Source organism: Nipponia nippon, unplaced genomic scaffold (assembly GCF_047370975.1).
Source record: "Nipponia nippon isolate SJK-2023a ecotype South Korea unplaced genomic scaffold, ASM4737097v1 scaffold_3, whole genome shotgun sequence".
Lineage (NCBI taxonomy): Eukaryota > Metazoa > Chordata > Aves > Pelecaniformes > Threskiornithidae > Nipponia > Nipponia nippon.
This window is the reverse complement of record NW_028262347.1, coordinates 25,784,193-25,801,080: the sequence shown is the minus strand read 5'-3', so window position 1 is coordinate 25,801,080 and position 16,888 is coordinate 25,784,193. Positions and strand designations below refer to the sequence as shown.

Sequence of the window (16,888 nt, the reverse complement as noted above, 5' to 3'; positions counted from 1 at the left end):
CTCAGACTCTGTAAAGTATCATTTAAAATGCTATTTATTAGAGCTAACACTATAAAGGAGTATAGACAATCTTACATCCCATCAGATAGATGCTGGGAACCCCGAGTTGTGCAGCACTGAATGTACCGCTGATCAAGGTACATCATGCCATGCAGCTCCCATCCATGGAAGGGTTAGCCCCATTTTGGTCATTCAAACTGTTACAGGATTTTTCTTAAAAGAAAACAACTCTGTCCATCATTTGTGCTGTCAAACAGAAAGGATGTTCTCATGAGAACTTCTTGCTGCACTTCTAGATAATCTCAAGGCCATGCAAGTGGCGTAATCATCGGTACAGAGCAGGAGCTGCCTGCAGGCTCTTAGGTTACAATCCACCAGCTAAGTTCATCCTGTGACCGTGGGCTACAGGCACCCCAACACAGCCTGAAGGCCAGGCTGGGCGTGTGGCACAGCGCAGCACAGCACGTGTTGACTGTTATGTGGGTCGCTGTCTCCACGGGGTACAGCAGTCTTCTGGTCAAGATCACTACAGAGGTGTCTGAAAACCATCACTTGTGATGTTTATAATCCCACTCAAATTCTGATTTGTCAATTTAAATCTAGCTGGCTGCATTGATTACATACGTGACACATTATTTATTATATTGGATTAAGTTTTATTTTAAGAGCTCAACATTACTTACTTACTTTTATGGCTTCTTTCTTTTTCCTGGAGGCTGAAGATGAATTTGTATACTGGCCAAACAAAGATGAGCCTATAAACTGTGAGAGTTTCAAAGTTACTATGATTGCTGAAGAACACAAGTGTCTGTCTAACGAGGAGAAGCTCATAATCCAAGATTTTATTTTAGAAGCTACACAGGTAACACTGTCATAAACATGTAACTCAGGACTTGATTTATTCAAGGTAATGCCTACACTTTATTACATTTTCTATGGTAAATGAGTGATAAAATTCCATGCCCTTGAAACACCACGGAAGGAGTAACCTCTGTAGGTAATGTGGTGACATGGGAAATAGGGTAGTCCAGCCTCTGCAGCAGTGGGATTCTGTATCTGGAGACTGGAGCCAGACTGGAACAGGGTGAAGGATAAGAATGAAGACAGTCAATCTTTTACCAAATTGATTTATGTTTTTTTCACTCTTTTAGGATGATTATGTACTTGAAGTGAGGCATTTTCAGTGTCCAAAATGGCCAAATCCTGATAGCCCTATTAGTAAAACTTTCGAACTGATCAGCATCATCAAAGAGGAAACTTCCAACCGTGATGGACCCATGATTGTACATGATGAGTAAGAACTGCAGCTTTCAGTTTGTTTTGATGGGTTTTGGTAGAACCATCCTTTCATCTCATTTAGAGTGAAAGCTGCTGAAACAAGGCCAAGTCTGCACCTAAAAACAGTGCTTCTGCCTCTGTTTCAGCTGCATCAACAAGCAAAACGTTTTTATTTTATTGCACTTCAATTTTTTCTTTTCAGTTTTAGCATTTTGATGATCCAGATGATTATCGAGTAGGGCACTGGAGAGGAAATCAATCAGGGCTTCATTGTCTATTATTGAAAGAAGTAAAACTATTTAGATGGGGCACCTTACCCTTCTCCAGCTGTTTAATAATGGCCAAAAATACTGAAATGTTGAAATACTGAAGGACCTGAGGCCTTCAGGATTTGGTTAGTAGACGACTGTAGGCAAATAACTCTAAGACTGACTTTTAAAGACTCTCCAGAAGTTGTAGCCAGGTGCTGTGAAGGTTGTGTTAAGGCACTGCTGAGCAGGCCTATTTCAGAAAGTGTAAAGATCACATGGCAGAAATTAATCTTATCAGTACCCTGGATTTTGTATTTTCTCCAGCTGTAGAAACTTGATCCAGTTTCTAGAGACTTTTTTTTGTGTTGTGTTTTGTTTTGTTTTGTTTTGTTTTGTTTTTTTTACTTTACAAAGGCATGGAGGGGTGACAGCAGGCACTTTCTGTGCATTAACAACACTGATGCATCAGCTGGAAAATGAGAACTCAGTGGATGTTTACCAGGTAGCGAAGATGATAAATTTGATGAGGCCTGGAGTCTTTACAGACATTGTAAGTACTAAGCAAAATGTGTGCATATTTTTTTCCTATGTGTGGTATTATTAGCATGCTTAGATCTTAGGGCAACGTTACTGAACCATTGGCATCTTATTTTCTGCATGAGTTAATGAAAACTGTCTTCCAGAGGTGCTGTACTGGACCTGCTGCTTATTCCAAAACAAAGTATTTCCCATGAAAACCTGTTATGTGGTTATCAAGTGGTCATATTCAAAATGCGCAGAGCTGCCACCACCATCATAAAATCTGCACTATGTCATGTAAAGGAAGGTTTTAATTCAGCGGGAATAAATTTGTACTCCAAGTAGCCCTGAAGTAGTTAACCCTAGTTTTCCATTTCAGGATAAACTTTGATCTTTTACAATCTGGTGAATGATCACATGACACCATTGTCACTGCACTCACAGAAAGAAAAAACATTAAAAGTATAACAAATAAGAATTACTTACTAAGTCAGTGACATAGGAATGAAAATTCATCACGGAAATGAAAAAACTGTGAACTCTGCCCCTTTGGTCATACCACTACAAATCTCACTGCTGTGGAGCTACAATGGATGTAATAAGGAGAACACTTTAAGAGTGAAACGTTAGGGCTAGCATTATCACATTTTTGACAGCACAAACAGGACTTGACACAGGATTCACACGTGTCCGCCCCTTGCCCTGCCCAGCTAGCCCAGACTGAGGTGCCTGGCAGACAATGCAGTGAAAATGGGAACTCTTCCCTCCTCAGCAGCAGCATTAGGACCTTCACTCCTTTTGCCCCAGGAGCCTCCAGCAAATACCTCAGCCCTTTATCTCAGATTTCCAGTTTCCCATCCTCCTACTGCAGATTTTCAAATTCTTTGCTCTTTCTACTCCATATCTCTTAGTGCAACCTAATAGTCCAGACCCCAAACCCCACTCTATTTAGTCTGTCTTACTGCTCCCCACTCCTTCCATCACAGAAATTCTTCATCCTTATATATCCACCCTAGAACCCACAATATTCCTCTGCCCTTTTAGACCATCCACTGTTACCTGGTGCAGCACAGCCTTTGCTATGCCTGCACTCCCGAGATGCTGCCCTGAACAGAGCATCCAGCTGTTTTCCCCTTCCCAGCCCACACTGCATCCCAGCTGGCTTCTGGCACTCCCCATTTCCCAATGCACCCAACTGAGAGCCCCTGCTCCCTCTAGGCAGTGGCCTCCACAGTGAATCTTCCCACAAAGTCTCTTCTCTCTTCCTACACTTGGCAGGGTCTTCAAAAACATAAACAGTAACTGCAAGTACCAAAAAAAAGAAAAAATCTGCCTGGATGATAGAATTCAGAAGGCAAAAATTGAGCACATCATAGAATCATTAAGGTTGGAAAGGACCTCTGAGATCATCGAGCCCAACCTGTTAACCTAACGGCCCGGTCCACCTGTAAACCATGTCTCTAAGCACCACATCCACATGTTTTTTGAATACTTCCAGGGACTGTGATTGTACCACTTCCCTGGGCAGTCTGTTCCAATGCCTAACCACTCTCTCCGTGAACAAATTTTTCCTAATATCCAATCTAAATCTCCCTGGCACAACTTGAGCCCATTTCCTCTCATCCTGTTCCTTGCTACCTGGCAGAAGAGACGGACCCCCACCTCACTACAACCTCCTTTCAGGTAGTTGTAGAGAGCAATAACATCTCCCCTCAGCCTCCTCTTCTCCAGACTAAACAACCCCAGCTCCCTCAGCCGCTCCTCATAAGACTTGTGCTCCAGACCCTTCACCAGCTTCGTTGTCCTTCTCTGGACACACTCCAGCACCTCGATGTCCTTCTTGGAGTGAGGGGCCCAAAACTGAATGCAGTATTCCAGGTGTGGCCTCACCAGTGCCGAGTACAGGGGGACGATCGCTTCCCTGGTCCTGCTGGCCACACTATTCCTGATAGAAGCCAGGATGCCATTGGCCCCCTTGGCCACCTGAGCACACTGCTGGCTCATATTCAGATGGCTGTCGACCAACACCCCCAGGTCCTTTTCCGCCGGGCAGCTCTCCAGCCACTCCTCCCCAAGCCTGTAGCGTTGCATGGGGTTGTTGTGACCCAAGTGCAGGACCCGACATATTCAAGGGGAAAAAAAAAAAGCCAACAGACAAATAGTACCCCTAATCCTGACCCCATTCAATCAATGGGAACTTTGCAACTGACTTTAACAAGGATCAGATTTAGCACATAACATTTCTTTAAAAATACAGTTTTCTCCCCCACCTGTACTGTGTTCCTTAATGTGCTTTACATTGTGTACAGGGGGAACCATTAATCAGAAAATGAATAAAGCTGCTAAGTAACACAATGAGTTGTGGAGCACAGTACATTAACAGACTGACACATCAGCTGTTAATTAATTTGGAGTAACAGTGTTACAAGATAATCTAGTGTTATTGGCACCACACTGACTATATCCTCTTTCTTCTCCAGGAACAGTACCAGTTTCTGTACAAAGCTATTCTCAGCCTTGTCGGCACAAGGCAAGAAGAAAACCCTTCAGCATCTATGGACAGTAATGGCTCAGCTTTACCCGATGGAAACGTGGCTGAAAGTTTAGAATCTTTAGTTTAATTAACACATCAAATTAAACACACACATACCTACATCACACCAGTCACACCTGGAGTTTACCATTAATATTTTCAGTTTTATACTTGGGGGGGTGGGGGGGGTGGGAATCTGTCCAGTCACTATATATATAATCAGATTCCAGCCGTTGCTCAAACAGTCATTTCTGTTACATATGACTTTATAGCAGAACTTTTATCATTAACAATGTGTGCCTTTTCTGGAAAGATTTCTTGTAATACATTGTTACGTCTGGACTAACTTGATTGACTTTTACAGTGTTTCTAAGAATTGAATTGTGGTATGTTTTTTCAGTATTAGTTTTTTGCTTTACTTTTAACTTAAAATTATCATATTTATAGATGTTAGGGGAGTCTTAATTACAAACAAACATGTCATGGTTTTAGTATTTGATTTATTTGCTGTATTTATAACAATTTACATTTGCTAGAAATATAACTTTTAATATAGTAGAATGTAAATAAAATACTGTTCTCCATAACATTCAACATTTTAAGACTTCAGTTAGGCATTTAGAATAGTAATCTGATACTTACTGTAAATACTGCTACTTCTGTAGTGATTCCATGGACCAAATTTATATTTATAATTGTAGATTTTTATATTTTACTACAGAGTCAGTTTTCTAGTTCTGTGTAATTGCCTTGTTAAAATGATGTAGTCCAGTATGTTTTTATTTTAACAAAGTCTTCTGATATATAATAGTGCATCTTCTTAAGCAATTAGCCTTCATATAGCTGCATGTGATTTTAACTTTTTGTGGGAAATAGAAATCATTCGTTTTGAAATGAGAAGTTTTTATGACAATAACACCTGTACTCGGCATTGTTAAATTGTTTTTACCTATGGCATTGCAAAAATAAATATAAATATTCCAGTCTGTGCTTAGCGGTCTACCACATACAGTGAACAGTTTTCACTGTCATATGAGAGAGCTTTTACGTACAAGGCTAAGGACACAAGACTGACGTGGGGATGGCTGCTCTTCCTGTGGAATCTGCAAGTTCAGAAGACAGTTTTAGAAAACTTTATGTTTTGTTATTTAATCTGTGCTCCACTTCCACCCGCACCCGTAGTGTCCACGTTAGGCTGTCCCAGGCCTCCAAATTGCCTTAATTGCCCACTTGCAAGACTTCTCCATGCTGGTTTTGCTTCAGATCGTTCATTCAGCTGCTGAGCTCTTCGCTGCCTCCTTTGGCAAAGCAAAAGCCAAACTCTGGGAAGCAGTAAAGCAAATAATCTCTGCAAGCACAAAAGCAAAATGTTTCAACTTGGCCACTCAATTATGTTCTGTAACCTTCTGAATTGGCAAGAAAAGATACGGATTGTGCTGAAGGTTGCAGCACTGAGGAGGGCGGAGGAGCCTGGAGCAGAACAGATCTTTGTTTAAAACTAACACAGGCCGTGAGAGCAGCTGTGTTCTCACTTTGGTACATTCAGTCACTACGTAGAAATATTGAGAGCAGAGATACGGTTCTGGACCAGAATGCCAAAGAAACTAATGGACAGTATCTTAGATGAAAAATAAGGATGGGAGACGACAGACCTGATGTGGACTTGGGAGATTTTAGGAGACGTGTCCTGAGGCAAGGGTGTGTGAGGTATCTCTGTGTGTCAGCAGATAGATCTAGACCCCTTCAGCAGTGTGGGATTGAGGATAGGTGGAGCTGCAACAAAGCCAAAACAATTTTAGGTTTAGAGGAATCTAAACAGCGGAAACTTCAAAAAATCCTCATATTGTTGATACATGAAATGAGCGCGAAGGTGCTAGACCAGGAGACAGAGTGGCACAGAATGACAGAATAACTAGCAGTAAAGCAGACTTTTTCCCGCTCGTCCTCTTTTTAAAAAAAAAAATCGTCTAGACAAAATAATCAAGACAATGTAACATATAGTTTGTTTTGTAAAACTGTGTTAACATATTAATGCGCTTTAATTCTCTTTTACACTTGACCGCTTGTCTTCCTAACCGCAGTAATGCAGTCTCAGGCATTATGGAGCGGCTGAATCCCTTGGGCTCAGGGCCCCGGGGTTTCTCTGTCCGACAGCCGAATGCAGAATGGTTCTCCTGTCTCAGCCCAGTTCCCCTCTGCAGGTCCGGCCAGGGACCACGCCGGGCACGTATGCCGCACAGGGGGATACGCACACACGCACACGCACTAGAGCGAGCGGTAGAAACAGGATTCATCACAGAAAATAGGACCAGGATTTAAAAAGAAGGCAGGACAGGTCACAGATGGGCAAGGGTACTGGCCAGCAGCCTGCTTACATGCACCCATCCCCTTTTGCCCCTCTTCTCTCCATTTTCCCCTTGCTTATTCTTCCCCTTGATCCCTCTGTTTCTCCACCCTGGTCTCCCTGTCTCTTTGTAGCTAAACAACCTAATTACCTTTTCTTCATGGGCCCCAGTTTTGTTACATCCATACCCAAATGTGAAACCTCTGATGCTGCCACTTAGATCGTCTCAGCCACACAGGGTATTTCTGGCCTCGCAAGCTTTTCTTTCCAAAAGGTCTCCACCAGAGTTTGGCCTTTTCCCACGTAACTCCCCATGTGCCACCCACGAAACGCGGCCAGCCTTCATGGCGCTCTTCCTAACCTCGGTCAGCTGCTCGCTCCTGCTCTCCTCAGCAGTTCCCCTTCTCGTCCCCGGCGGTTTCTCGGGTCTGCAGGTAGCTCAGCGGCGGGCCGGGGGGCAGCCCTGTGCCTGCAGATATTAGTACTTGCCACTCTAGTTCACAGCCATAACTCATCGGTTGAATAATTCGGAAATGTGGGAACCTACTTTTCTGAGCCAAGACATCTTTATTCATGTTTTACACTTTATTTTTTTTTTTTCTGTGGTCCTTGTCATACCTGCGTATTTGCTAATCCTGAAGTCTGGGAAGAACAGGACTGAGATACGGCTTCTAAGTGCAACTGAACTTACAATGTATCCCTAGCCGAGTTAAACACCTTTGAAAAATAGGATCTAGATTTTTTTCTTACTATATTTGTGTTATTTTGGGGGTGATGAGTTACAAATGTACAGAACAGGCTCATTGTCCCAAATGATACACATCTTTACACCACTGGTGAATTACACATGCACTTTCTTCACAGCTTTCAGGCACAAAGCTGGGGTACGCAAAGGTGTGTAGCAGTTGCTGTTTGCGGAAGGGAATGTCTTCTGCTTCCAGGTGGCCGGGGGTCCTTACTACTTCTTCTAAATGACTCGGGTTGACTGACACCCTCCGCTTGCACATCTCGGCTAACGGGGACAGCAATACTGTATAATTCCCACCTCTCACTCCAAAAACATAGACACAATTTTTCCTTTCTTAATCTCTAGGGGCGCCCGTAGGAGAGAGGTTAATTGTGATCTTCTGGCCATTTGCAAACTATTCCGTAATCTTCCTATCGTACGCTTCTGCTCTTCACCACATCAGCACACAACATAAGAAACTAATGCTCATGTGCTACTTCTCCGGCCTTTTTTTTTAGGAAAACTGGCTTGCAGGCTCACATAACTTCATGCTTTTTATTTTGATATCTTCCATTCATGTATTTACAGTTTCATATAGTTGCGTATACAAAGTCTTTTTTAGGCCAATTAATTCTACTATGTTTTTCAAGCCTCTATGGACCAAAAGCGAAAAAGGAATCCTTTCTAAAATCCCATCTTGATATAACTGTTTCTTTCAACCTAAATGTTTTGCAGACATTTTAAAACGATAATCCAAGGAATCAGCTGTCATTCAAGGTTTCTTCCAGAGATGTTTGTAATCACATTCATCATCTTAGCATGCTGACAAGTTATTTAAAACATAAGTGCTTAGGATAATCTCTTTACTCACACATATTGGTTCTGATCTAGAAAAAAATAAGAATCATAAAAAATCTTCTATAATCTTCAACTGTGGTGGATTATAGATTTTAATAAATGCGTGTCAGTTCCTCTCTCAGACAAAGGCCATATTCTAATTAATTTTTTTCTTGTAATCCAAGCTACAGACTCAAGAGACATATAGCCTGCCTTTTCAAACTGGGTCAAGTGTGGAAAAGATGTTATCTATCTCCTGCAAGAAGTAGGATATTAATAAACAATCTCAGTTTAAGATGTCTTTTTTTTTTTACAAAGCTGTAAGTCGTGTGTGCCAAGGAAAACTTGACTAGTGAGCTCCCTCCTAAGAAATCACAAGTGAGTAGAAAGTTAAAAAAAAAAAGAAAACTTCAGTAATTTACTAACATCACCAACTTTTTAGTGATTGTGGTGGTGTGATTTAATGCCTGTGGAAAAGCTTTACAAAAGTCAGCAATAAACGATGGCGAGGAGTCATACAAACTCATAGCTATCAGTGCAACAGCATATTAAAGACCTTAGCATGGACTTTGAAAATCAGTTGCCTAACCTAGTTTGCAACATTTGATCACAATGCTTTACCTGGCACCGTTCGTCGCGGCGTCCTAGGATAACGTGTGTTACTGCAGATGGGTTGAAATTTTCTCTGGTAAATGCTTACTTCAAGAGGAGTTTAGCAAAGTTAAAGTCGTTTCTCTCTCGAATTGTTCCGAAGCGTAAGCAAAGCAGGGCTGGGGAGCAGAGGAGCTGTGTTGTCTTGTTGGGATTAAAAACAGAAACGGGGACCCAACTACTGCCGTCAGTCTGAGGCGTCCTAGGCTACAGTCCTGGTTTTCACTGCCTCCCTGCAGCAGGGCTAAGGTCTGACCATCCATTTCTCTTTCCCAGGTTTGTGTTTTGGTGGATTAGGGACCTTACTTTCAAAGGGACAAGAGGGAAGAGAAGTCTCCCAGGACATTTGGCCACATTTCCCCTGATTCCCCTCTGTTTCCAATTGCATTCTTTTCTTTTTAGAACCCAAAAAGCAGAAAAAAAAACCCTAAACTTCTTGTTTACTGAACTCATTCCCTTGTTTTAGCAAAGTCACATCCTGAGACCCTGTGATTAGTCACAGTGTATTTGAGATGGTCTGATTTGCCTTGATAAATTCTGCTGGACACTCGAAGCTAAAGTTTTTTTTCTCCCCCTCCTCGTTAGTTTTCCAGCCTAATCGCAATCGCTTTACCCCAGCTTTTTTTCCCCTTAAGCAGCTATTGTGCCATGAGCACATGCCCTTTGGCTGGCAGTCACACTTTTGTGCTCCAGTTCCTGAAGAGGGACGTAATTCTCGTCTACAGGACTATCAGGGCAGAGAGAGCGTGCAACACTGAGGCAAGGGAGTCCGAGTGTAACGGGGCTCGAGCACCTCCATCTCAGAAAGAAACTGGGACCTTATCTGTCACGGAGAGCTGGCACTAGAATAAATTCCAGAATGAAAAAATAGGAGACACAGAGTGACAAACAATCTGTTCCTTGGAGCCTGATGTGAACAAACAGCTTAAGAGCCTTTCGGCCCAGGCAGCGATAGCAGAAACCGAACCACGCATTCAGCCGAGCGAGGCCCTCAGACTGAGCTAGGCAGGGAGACACCAAGCTTTCCTTTCTTCCCGGGGTACAGGGAGACATTATACATGTACTGTTCTGTAGCTTTCCACTTAAGTAGTTGTCCTTGTGCCCAAGCACAAAACATGTGCTAGGAAAATTGCATCTCTCAAGATTATAGCGGAAGGTGATGTCAAGGTACAGATATATATGTACATAATTATACATATGGGTGTTAGATGTGGATGCTTAAACAATCCTTGAAGAGTCTTCTCTTGGGAGTCTAGCATGAAGTATGGAAAGGTATTTCATGTACATAGAGAAGCCCACATGTAGACACCCCTTCAATATAACCATCTATGTAAAAAACCCAATCCCATTCCTATACATCTCATTAGACTGTACAGACAACATGACAATGAAACACAGGTTTTCAGATTTATTTTTCAAGCAATCTTGTGTATAAGATACAATTATCTCTCCAATAATAGGCAAAGAGAACTGAGAAGTCTAATCTTCATACAAAAGCTGAGCAATAAATTCATTTAAGCCTAAACTTGGAAAACAAAAAGCAGCATTGCACTGGGAAACGGAAATATATTCTGATACAAAATGTTTCAAAAATAGTAGCAGTGTTTCTTGAAGAAAACACTCTGTAGTGCTCATTCTTTTTGTGCTCCAAAGAGATTACATACTTTTTAAACATTCCAAATTTCTTTGCATACTGCATTTCCTAGGCAGAAAAGCAAGCAAGGTGCATGTATATATAGAGAATCACAACTCCACGGTTGTGTATTTGTGGGTAAAGGAGGGAACAGAGAATTCTGGAGTGAAATCCTAGTCTCACCCAGCGCTGGATTGGAAGGGACCAGCAGATACAAGTCTAATTTTAACCCTTAGCGCTAGGCCTTTAATCTACCGGGGGAAGGAGGAGGCAGCAGAGAGCAGATCACTCACTGCAGGCTCCGTCCTCACCCCAGCTGCAGGCACCAACCATCCAACAGACCAGCAGCCTGTACGGTCAGCGGGAAGCAAAGCCAGGATTTCATCCAATACTCAGAACGTGCATGGCACTGTAACAGAATCCAAATTTGACAGTACAAAAGCATTCAGTGGCTCAGTATAAAAAACCCTCCTCTTTGACAATAATACTCTGCCGTTCATTCTTCCTTCTCCCTTTGGCTCCTTTCACCCTCCTCTTTGTTGCAGTTGCTTCTTCATTACATGTGCACAAAGAAAATCCAAATCCTGAGTAACAAGACTTGGAGATCAAAACTTCAGCTATTGTTATGGCTGCTTTTCCTACCGGGCAGAGCAACACCTGGAATTCCAGCCCGTCAGGACCGTGATAATAGCACTGTGCTTCTCAGGAGGTAAAAGGCTGTGCGTTTATCAGCAAAGTGCGCTTGTGAGCAAAGCTGAAAGCAGACAGCTTCCAGCATCAGTATTCAGCTTTAGAAAAGGGGAGATCCAGACAGTTGCACAGGTACCAGCGCAAATGGTATCTGCCCACAGCATTGCATCTCGCAGGCCTAACTGGTGAAGTCTAAGCCATGCTTGCATTGCAAGGTGGTGTAGAAATCCCTGAGCAAAAGCCACAGAAGCAGCCCTGAACTGAAAGGAAGCAACTGCTGGTTTGCCAGAGAGAAGCTGCACTCAGGCTAAAGTTCAATTCTGGGCTGATGCAGCTGAACTGCCGCTAGAGCCGGGCTGGCACGCCTGTGCAGCACAGCACTCGGCATCAAATGAGCTGGTACGCTGGCAAACTCTCATCAGTCTAAAGTGGCACTGTACCGAGCAGTATGGACGGGCTCCCAAATGAACGCTTCAAAAGCATGATAGCAAAAGGACATAAGCTAATTCAAAAAAGCAGTGATTTAAACCTCTAAGCCTACTGCATTTCAAAGCTGCTTATACTACACAGTCTATTCCCTTTGTAACAGTACTTAACCTGGACGAGGCACGCAGTGTAAGTGGAAAGAGTAAACATGTCATTTGGAGCGGCTTCTAAGCACATTAACTGTGTTGGGTTTCAGAACGCCCTTCCTAGCTGCAGAGCTAAATGCTAATGTGCTCTCTTCACAGCACAAGGCAACACGTAACAGCAGGTATTCCAACATGTCGCAACCAGCTTCCACTCTGTGACGGGAAAAGGCAAGGTTAACTTCCTCCCTCCTCCAATTAATTTAGGTTTACATTCATAGGAGAGGGATTGCAAAAATATTAAGGTCTAGATTTCAAATATTTAACAACTGAACGTTTTCAAGATTTACAGGACCTTATTTGCTAGTAGTGCAGAATTGCTAAACTATTTCTTGCATACTGTTATTGTGAAAACATTCACAAAAACTGTTAAAAGGGACAACAAGACTTCAAATTGAAGTATCACTTTCATCTCTGTTATCCTGATAAATTATTTTTACCACAGGAACAATCAAGCTTAATCAATGGAATTCATTAACCAGACTTCTCCATCACAGAAGAATCCACTAATAGATTTTTCTTCAGCATAAATTTGTCTCAATAGTAACCCTATACAGTTAGAAGATAAACTCTGTTGATCAGAAAAACCACAAAACTCTCCCGAGATATTTTAGGAAAGATATAAAGAAAGATCTGATTGATGTTGAAAACATGTACATGAAAGCGTAACAGTTTTAAGAGGAAAATACCATAATTCACGCATCTGGGTTTCTGCAGTTTCTACATCAAAGTCAGGAGACCGGTTTTACAGAAGGCATCATTTGTGTGTGAAACGGCAGGCGCTGCCTTTAGCTGGTCCAAATTGTGATTCTTAAAGGCGGTGGGGGGGGAACCAAACAAAGCCAAAACCCGGTTCAATCCACGGCTTCCAGTTACTGTTTGATAACGCTGTGAGTACTGTACACAATGCCTTCTGCCTGAACACGTGCAAGTATTGGTCCGTAAACATTCTTTGTCAATGGTATAACCATACCTTTGGCATCTATTTCACCTGAGATAAAGGCGGGGGGGGGGGGGGAGGGGGAAAAAAAGAGTTAAGTGCTGTACTGGGTTTACACGGCAAAGCTCTGGCAGCGGGGCTGCAGGGCGGCCTCTGTGAGGAGAGGCCGGGGCTGCCCCATGCCAGACACAGCCGGTTCCAGCCGGCTCCAGCCGACCCAGGGCAGGGCACCGCTGAGCCCCTTGGACAAGATGGCGGTGCTTCAGGGAAAACAGACTTAAGAAAGGGCAAAACACTGCACAGCAGTGAGGAGCGAGGAAAAAAGTGCGAGAAACAGCCCTGTGACACCAAGGTGAGACAAACAGGTGGGGATGAAGTGGTCCAAATGCCAGAGGGAGCAGAGACTCCCCTGCAGACCATGGAGAGACCATGGTGGAGCAGGGGAAAAGCGTGAAGAAGAAGGAGCAGCAGAGAGGAGCTGTTCTGGACTGACCACAGCCCCCCATTCCCCATCCCCCTGCGCCCTTGGCTGAGGGGTCAGGAACGGAGGAGTGAAGTTGAGCCTGGGAAAAAGAGGTGGGGGTGAAGGTGGTATTTTTTCTGTGTTTCTCACTATCCAAACTTATTTTTAATTGGCGATAAATTATTTTTCCTCAAGGTGAGTCTGTTTTGCCTGTGAAAATAACTGGTGAGTGATCTCCCTGTCTTTATCTCAACCCATGAGCTTTTTCATCTCATTTTCTCCCCCTGTCCTGCTGAGGAGGGGGAGAGAGCAGCTGGGCGGGCATCTGGGGCATCTGCCAGCCAGCCAAGCTCAACCCACCACAAGTAAAAATATCCATTTGCGATTATATAAATTTTAATTTTTATATTTTTACACATAGATATATGCAGATTTATCCACCTCGGCATTATGTTCTCACACAGCAGTACTGTATCAAAGAACAAGGGAAAAAAAGTTTGAAATAGTAGCATACACAGCTTGAATTTAATTCATAGAGCTGTGAAACTGTGCTTAAGTGAAAAGCACCTAAACTGCAAAAGTTTGGTTTTTTGGTTTTTTTTAAATTACAAAAAAAGACCAAAAAAAAAACCCAACCCCAAAGTTTTTGCTCATTTCAGTTTGCCAGGAGAAGAATGAAGTTCTAAAGATTAAGAGGAAGCAAGGGGAAATCATGCTGTTTCCTTAAACATGGTGATAACTAGGCAGAGTCTGCCTGTTTATATATGCACACACAACATGATCAGGTAATAAGCCCCAAGCCTCAAATTTGATCAATACAGAAAGCAACAGTGGAAGTCACTAGTTTGTTCAGCACAGGTATATTTTAGCCTGCTTCACTGTGGCATAATCAGTTGTAATTTACCATACCAAAGGTCCCCTCTATACCAGTGAAACACTTAAGATTAAATTACTAAAAATCTCTACACATTAAGAAACTGAGTCACTGAAACATCCAAATATGCAGATTAAAAATTCCTGTAAAGACAACTGGAAAAGTTTGATTAAATTAAAACAAAACAAAACATGTATACACACTTCAGAAACACTACACATCTGCTTTCTACAGACAGGAAGATCCAGAGTGATGAAATACTGTTGCTAAAGCCTGAACAGTCACTTACCATCTAGAACCATCTTAGCAGCAATAGCCGTGGGGTATCCTACTGTTTTAGCCATCGCAGAATATCCTTTGTTATCACCATAGACAACCAGATCAATAAATTTGTTTTCCAAATGACCAGAAGGATGCCTGAGACCTATTTCATTTCTCATAACAATCATATCTCTCTCTCCAGTGCCTAAGAGAAAAGCATACAAACTATTCATTACTTCTGTTTCAATCATACGAAGATGAGGCAAGGCACTATGCATACACAGCATGTATATCAGGGAAGCGACTTAAGATAGGGACTATTAGGGAGGACAGAATACTAAGATGAAAATAAAAATTTAACAGGGAACGAAAAGGATAAATTGAGGGAGCAGAGAACATCACAAGACATTAAAAAAAAAAAAAACTAACATGAAGGTTTTTTAATGAAGATGAACAAACTAATCTAATTAAGGCTGATAAGAGATATTTACTTGTTCTGCTCAAAGCCATGAAAAAGAAGAATTTCTCACATACCAAAGGGCAACTTCAACTCCATGTGCTTTGCAAGAGCCCCCACAATGGAATCTGCTGCTGGAACTAGTTCATCTCCCAATAAACCTAGCCTGGCAGAAGAAATGAGACAGACTTGTATCATTGCCTATCAACAGCTTAGTCTCAGTTTTGTAATTTCCAGCTTGTTCAGCATACCAGTTTAACAGTCTCAGCATGGACCAAAATGAGTAGAATTGCAAACCTTTTTTTTTTAAAAAAAAAAACTTTAAAAATCACTGGATCATTTTACCATTCCACTGCCTCCAGCTGACTTTTGTCCTTTTCCAGTTTGCTAAATACAGCTTCTTTAAGAACATGGTACTCAGCAGGTGACTTAATTCCAACTAGTTTGCACATGAGCTCTTTCTGTATTAAAAGAAAAGAAAAAAAGTTCCTGAAGGCCTGACATCTGTTCCCACTCCGTTTCACTCAAGGTTTCAAGAGCCTACTGCTCCACTAAGCTCAGTCAATATCCTGGACTTCAGAGAAGACAGGTTATGCGTACAGGGAAAGTGAGATAGTTTGAGACTTTTAATTGCAACCAGTGAGAATAGGTGCCATCTTTTCCTAAAATACTTTGTACTCCACCACTCAGCTGCTTTTTAGTCCTATCCCTTCCTCTGGCAGTGAAGAATAAACATAAAAATCTGCATAAACAAGGAACACTGGGAGGATGTTAGGGTGAAAGAGAAGCCACCTGGAGACAGCCAGAGAGTCAGGAACTTAAAGATATCTTTCAGCTGGTCCAGAAATGGAGAATGTCCCTTTCAAAAGGAAGGAAACAGACTGATTAGATGAATGAGGCTCTGGCAGTCCTGGGAATATTATCAAAAAGCTTTCTGAAGATTTTTGTGCGTGTCTGAAAGCCATTTTGTGCTATCTAGATGCTAATTATTGCTTGCTTCATTCACAGCTGACAGATAATAAACGGAGCTATGAACAAGATATGAAGCAAGCAAGAACTGCAGAGTCTGTTTAGAAGCTCAGGTTAGCCTATCTCCCCTGCTTCCCAGGCAGAGCAGATAAAGGGAAAGTACTAAGATGTCACAACATAGCTAGGACCAGGTTTGCAGTGAGACTAATGAGTTCATAGTTATTTTTACAGATTACTTGACGCTGCATACTTATTCATCGAGACTAAAAGGACTGGAAATTCTAGCCATCTTTGCACAGAAAACTTGAAAATATCAACCCTAAAACTGAAAGTGGACAAAAATAGTATCAAAAAAATAGAAGTAATTCCCATACGGCAGCCCAAAAACTCCTGGAGTTTGGGAAGATGAGCAGATGAGAGAGTATGTTAGTCAGAGACACGCAAGACTGGGCCTCTTCACCTTGTGCTTTCTTGGTTTTGAGAACACTCAAGATATTCTTAACTTGAAACAATGGCATCATCAGAAAAATACTGTGCTCTCCTCAGACCATCACACAGCATAAGCCTGGTGTCTTCTTCCAGATTAATGCTGATAAACGCACAAGGAAGGAAACAGGAGACAGATCTGAATTTTGTTCATCTGAGTAATAAACAAAGTTACTCTCTCAGGAGTTTGCAAAATGGAAGAAAAAAATTCTCACAAGACAGACAAACAGACCTGACAAGTAATAAGCTGTTTGTCAATTCAGCTCTCTTTACACCATACCAAAACATGAAATCCCTGTTTTGCCCACAGAGACAACCAAAACTTTGATTGTCAAATGTAACACCA

At 42.1% G+C, this 16,888-nt stretch overlaps 2 protein-coding genes across 10 annotated transcripts in view; one reads left to right on the top strand and one right to left on the bottom strand.

The window, feature by feature from the left end:
- The window catches only part of PTPRZ1 (protein tyrosine phosphatase receptor type Z1), a 145,556-nt gene extending 140,805 nt beyond the window's left edge, over positions 1-4,751 (top strand). For all 7 annotated transcript variants that reach the window (XM_009464127.2, XM_087765960.1, XM_087765958.1 and 4 more), the window contains 4 exons: positions 716-862; positions 1,152-1,294; positions 1,944-2,079; positions 4,529-4,751. In XM_009464127.2, the coding sequence (XP_009462402.1) occupies positions 716-862; positions 1,152-1,294; positions 1,944-2,079; positions 4,529-4,669 (567 nt within the window). In that variant the 3' untranslated portion in view covers positions 4,670-4,751. The remainder of the gene's footprint in view (positions 1-715; positions 863-1,151; positions 1,295-1,943; positions 2,080-4,528) is intronic.
- Positions 4,752-10,522: 5,771 nt separating this feature from the next.
- Positions 10,523-16,888, bottom strand: part of AASS (aminoadipate-semialdehyde synthase) — a 32,929-nt gene continuing 26,563 nt past the window's right edge. For 2 of the 3 annotated variants that reach the window (XM_087766588.1, XM_087766590.1), the window contains 4 exons: positions 15,433-15,548; positions 15,165-15,253; positions 14,659-14,835; positions 10,523-13,083 (listed from right to left, as the gene is read on the bottom strand). In XM_087766588.1, the coding sequence (XP_087622714.1) occupies positions 12,965-13,083; positions 14,659-14,835; positions 15,165-15,253; positions 15,433-15,548 (501 nt within the window). In that variant the 3' untranslated portion in view covers positions 10,523-12,964. The remainder of the gene's footprint in view (positions 13,084-14,658; positions 14,836-15,164; positions 15,254-15,432; positions 15,549-16,888) is intronic. The other variant, XM_087766589.1, reaches the window with a different exon arrangement.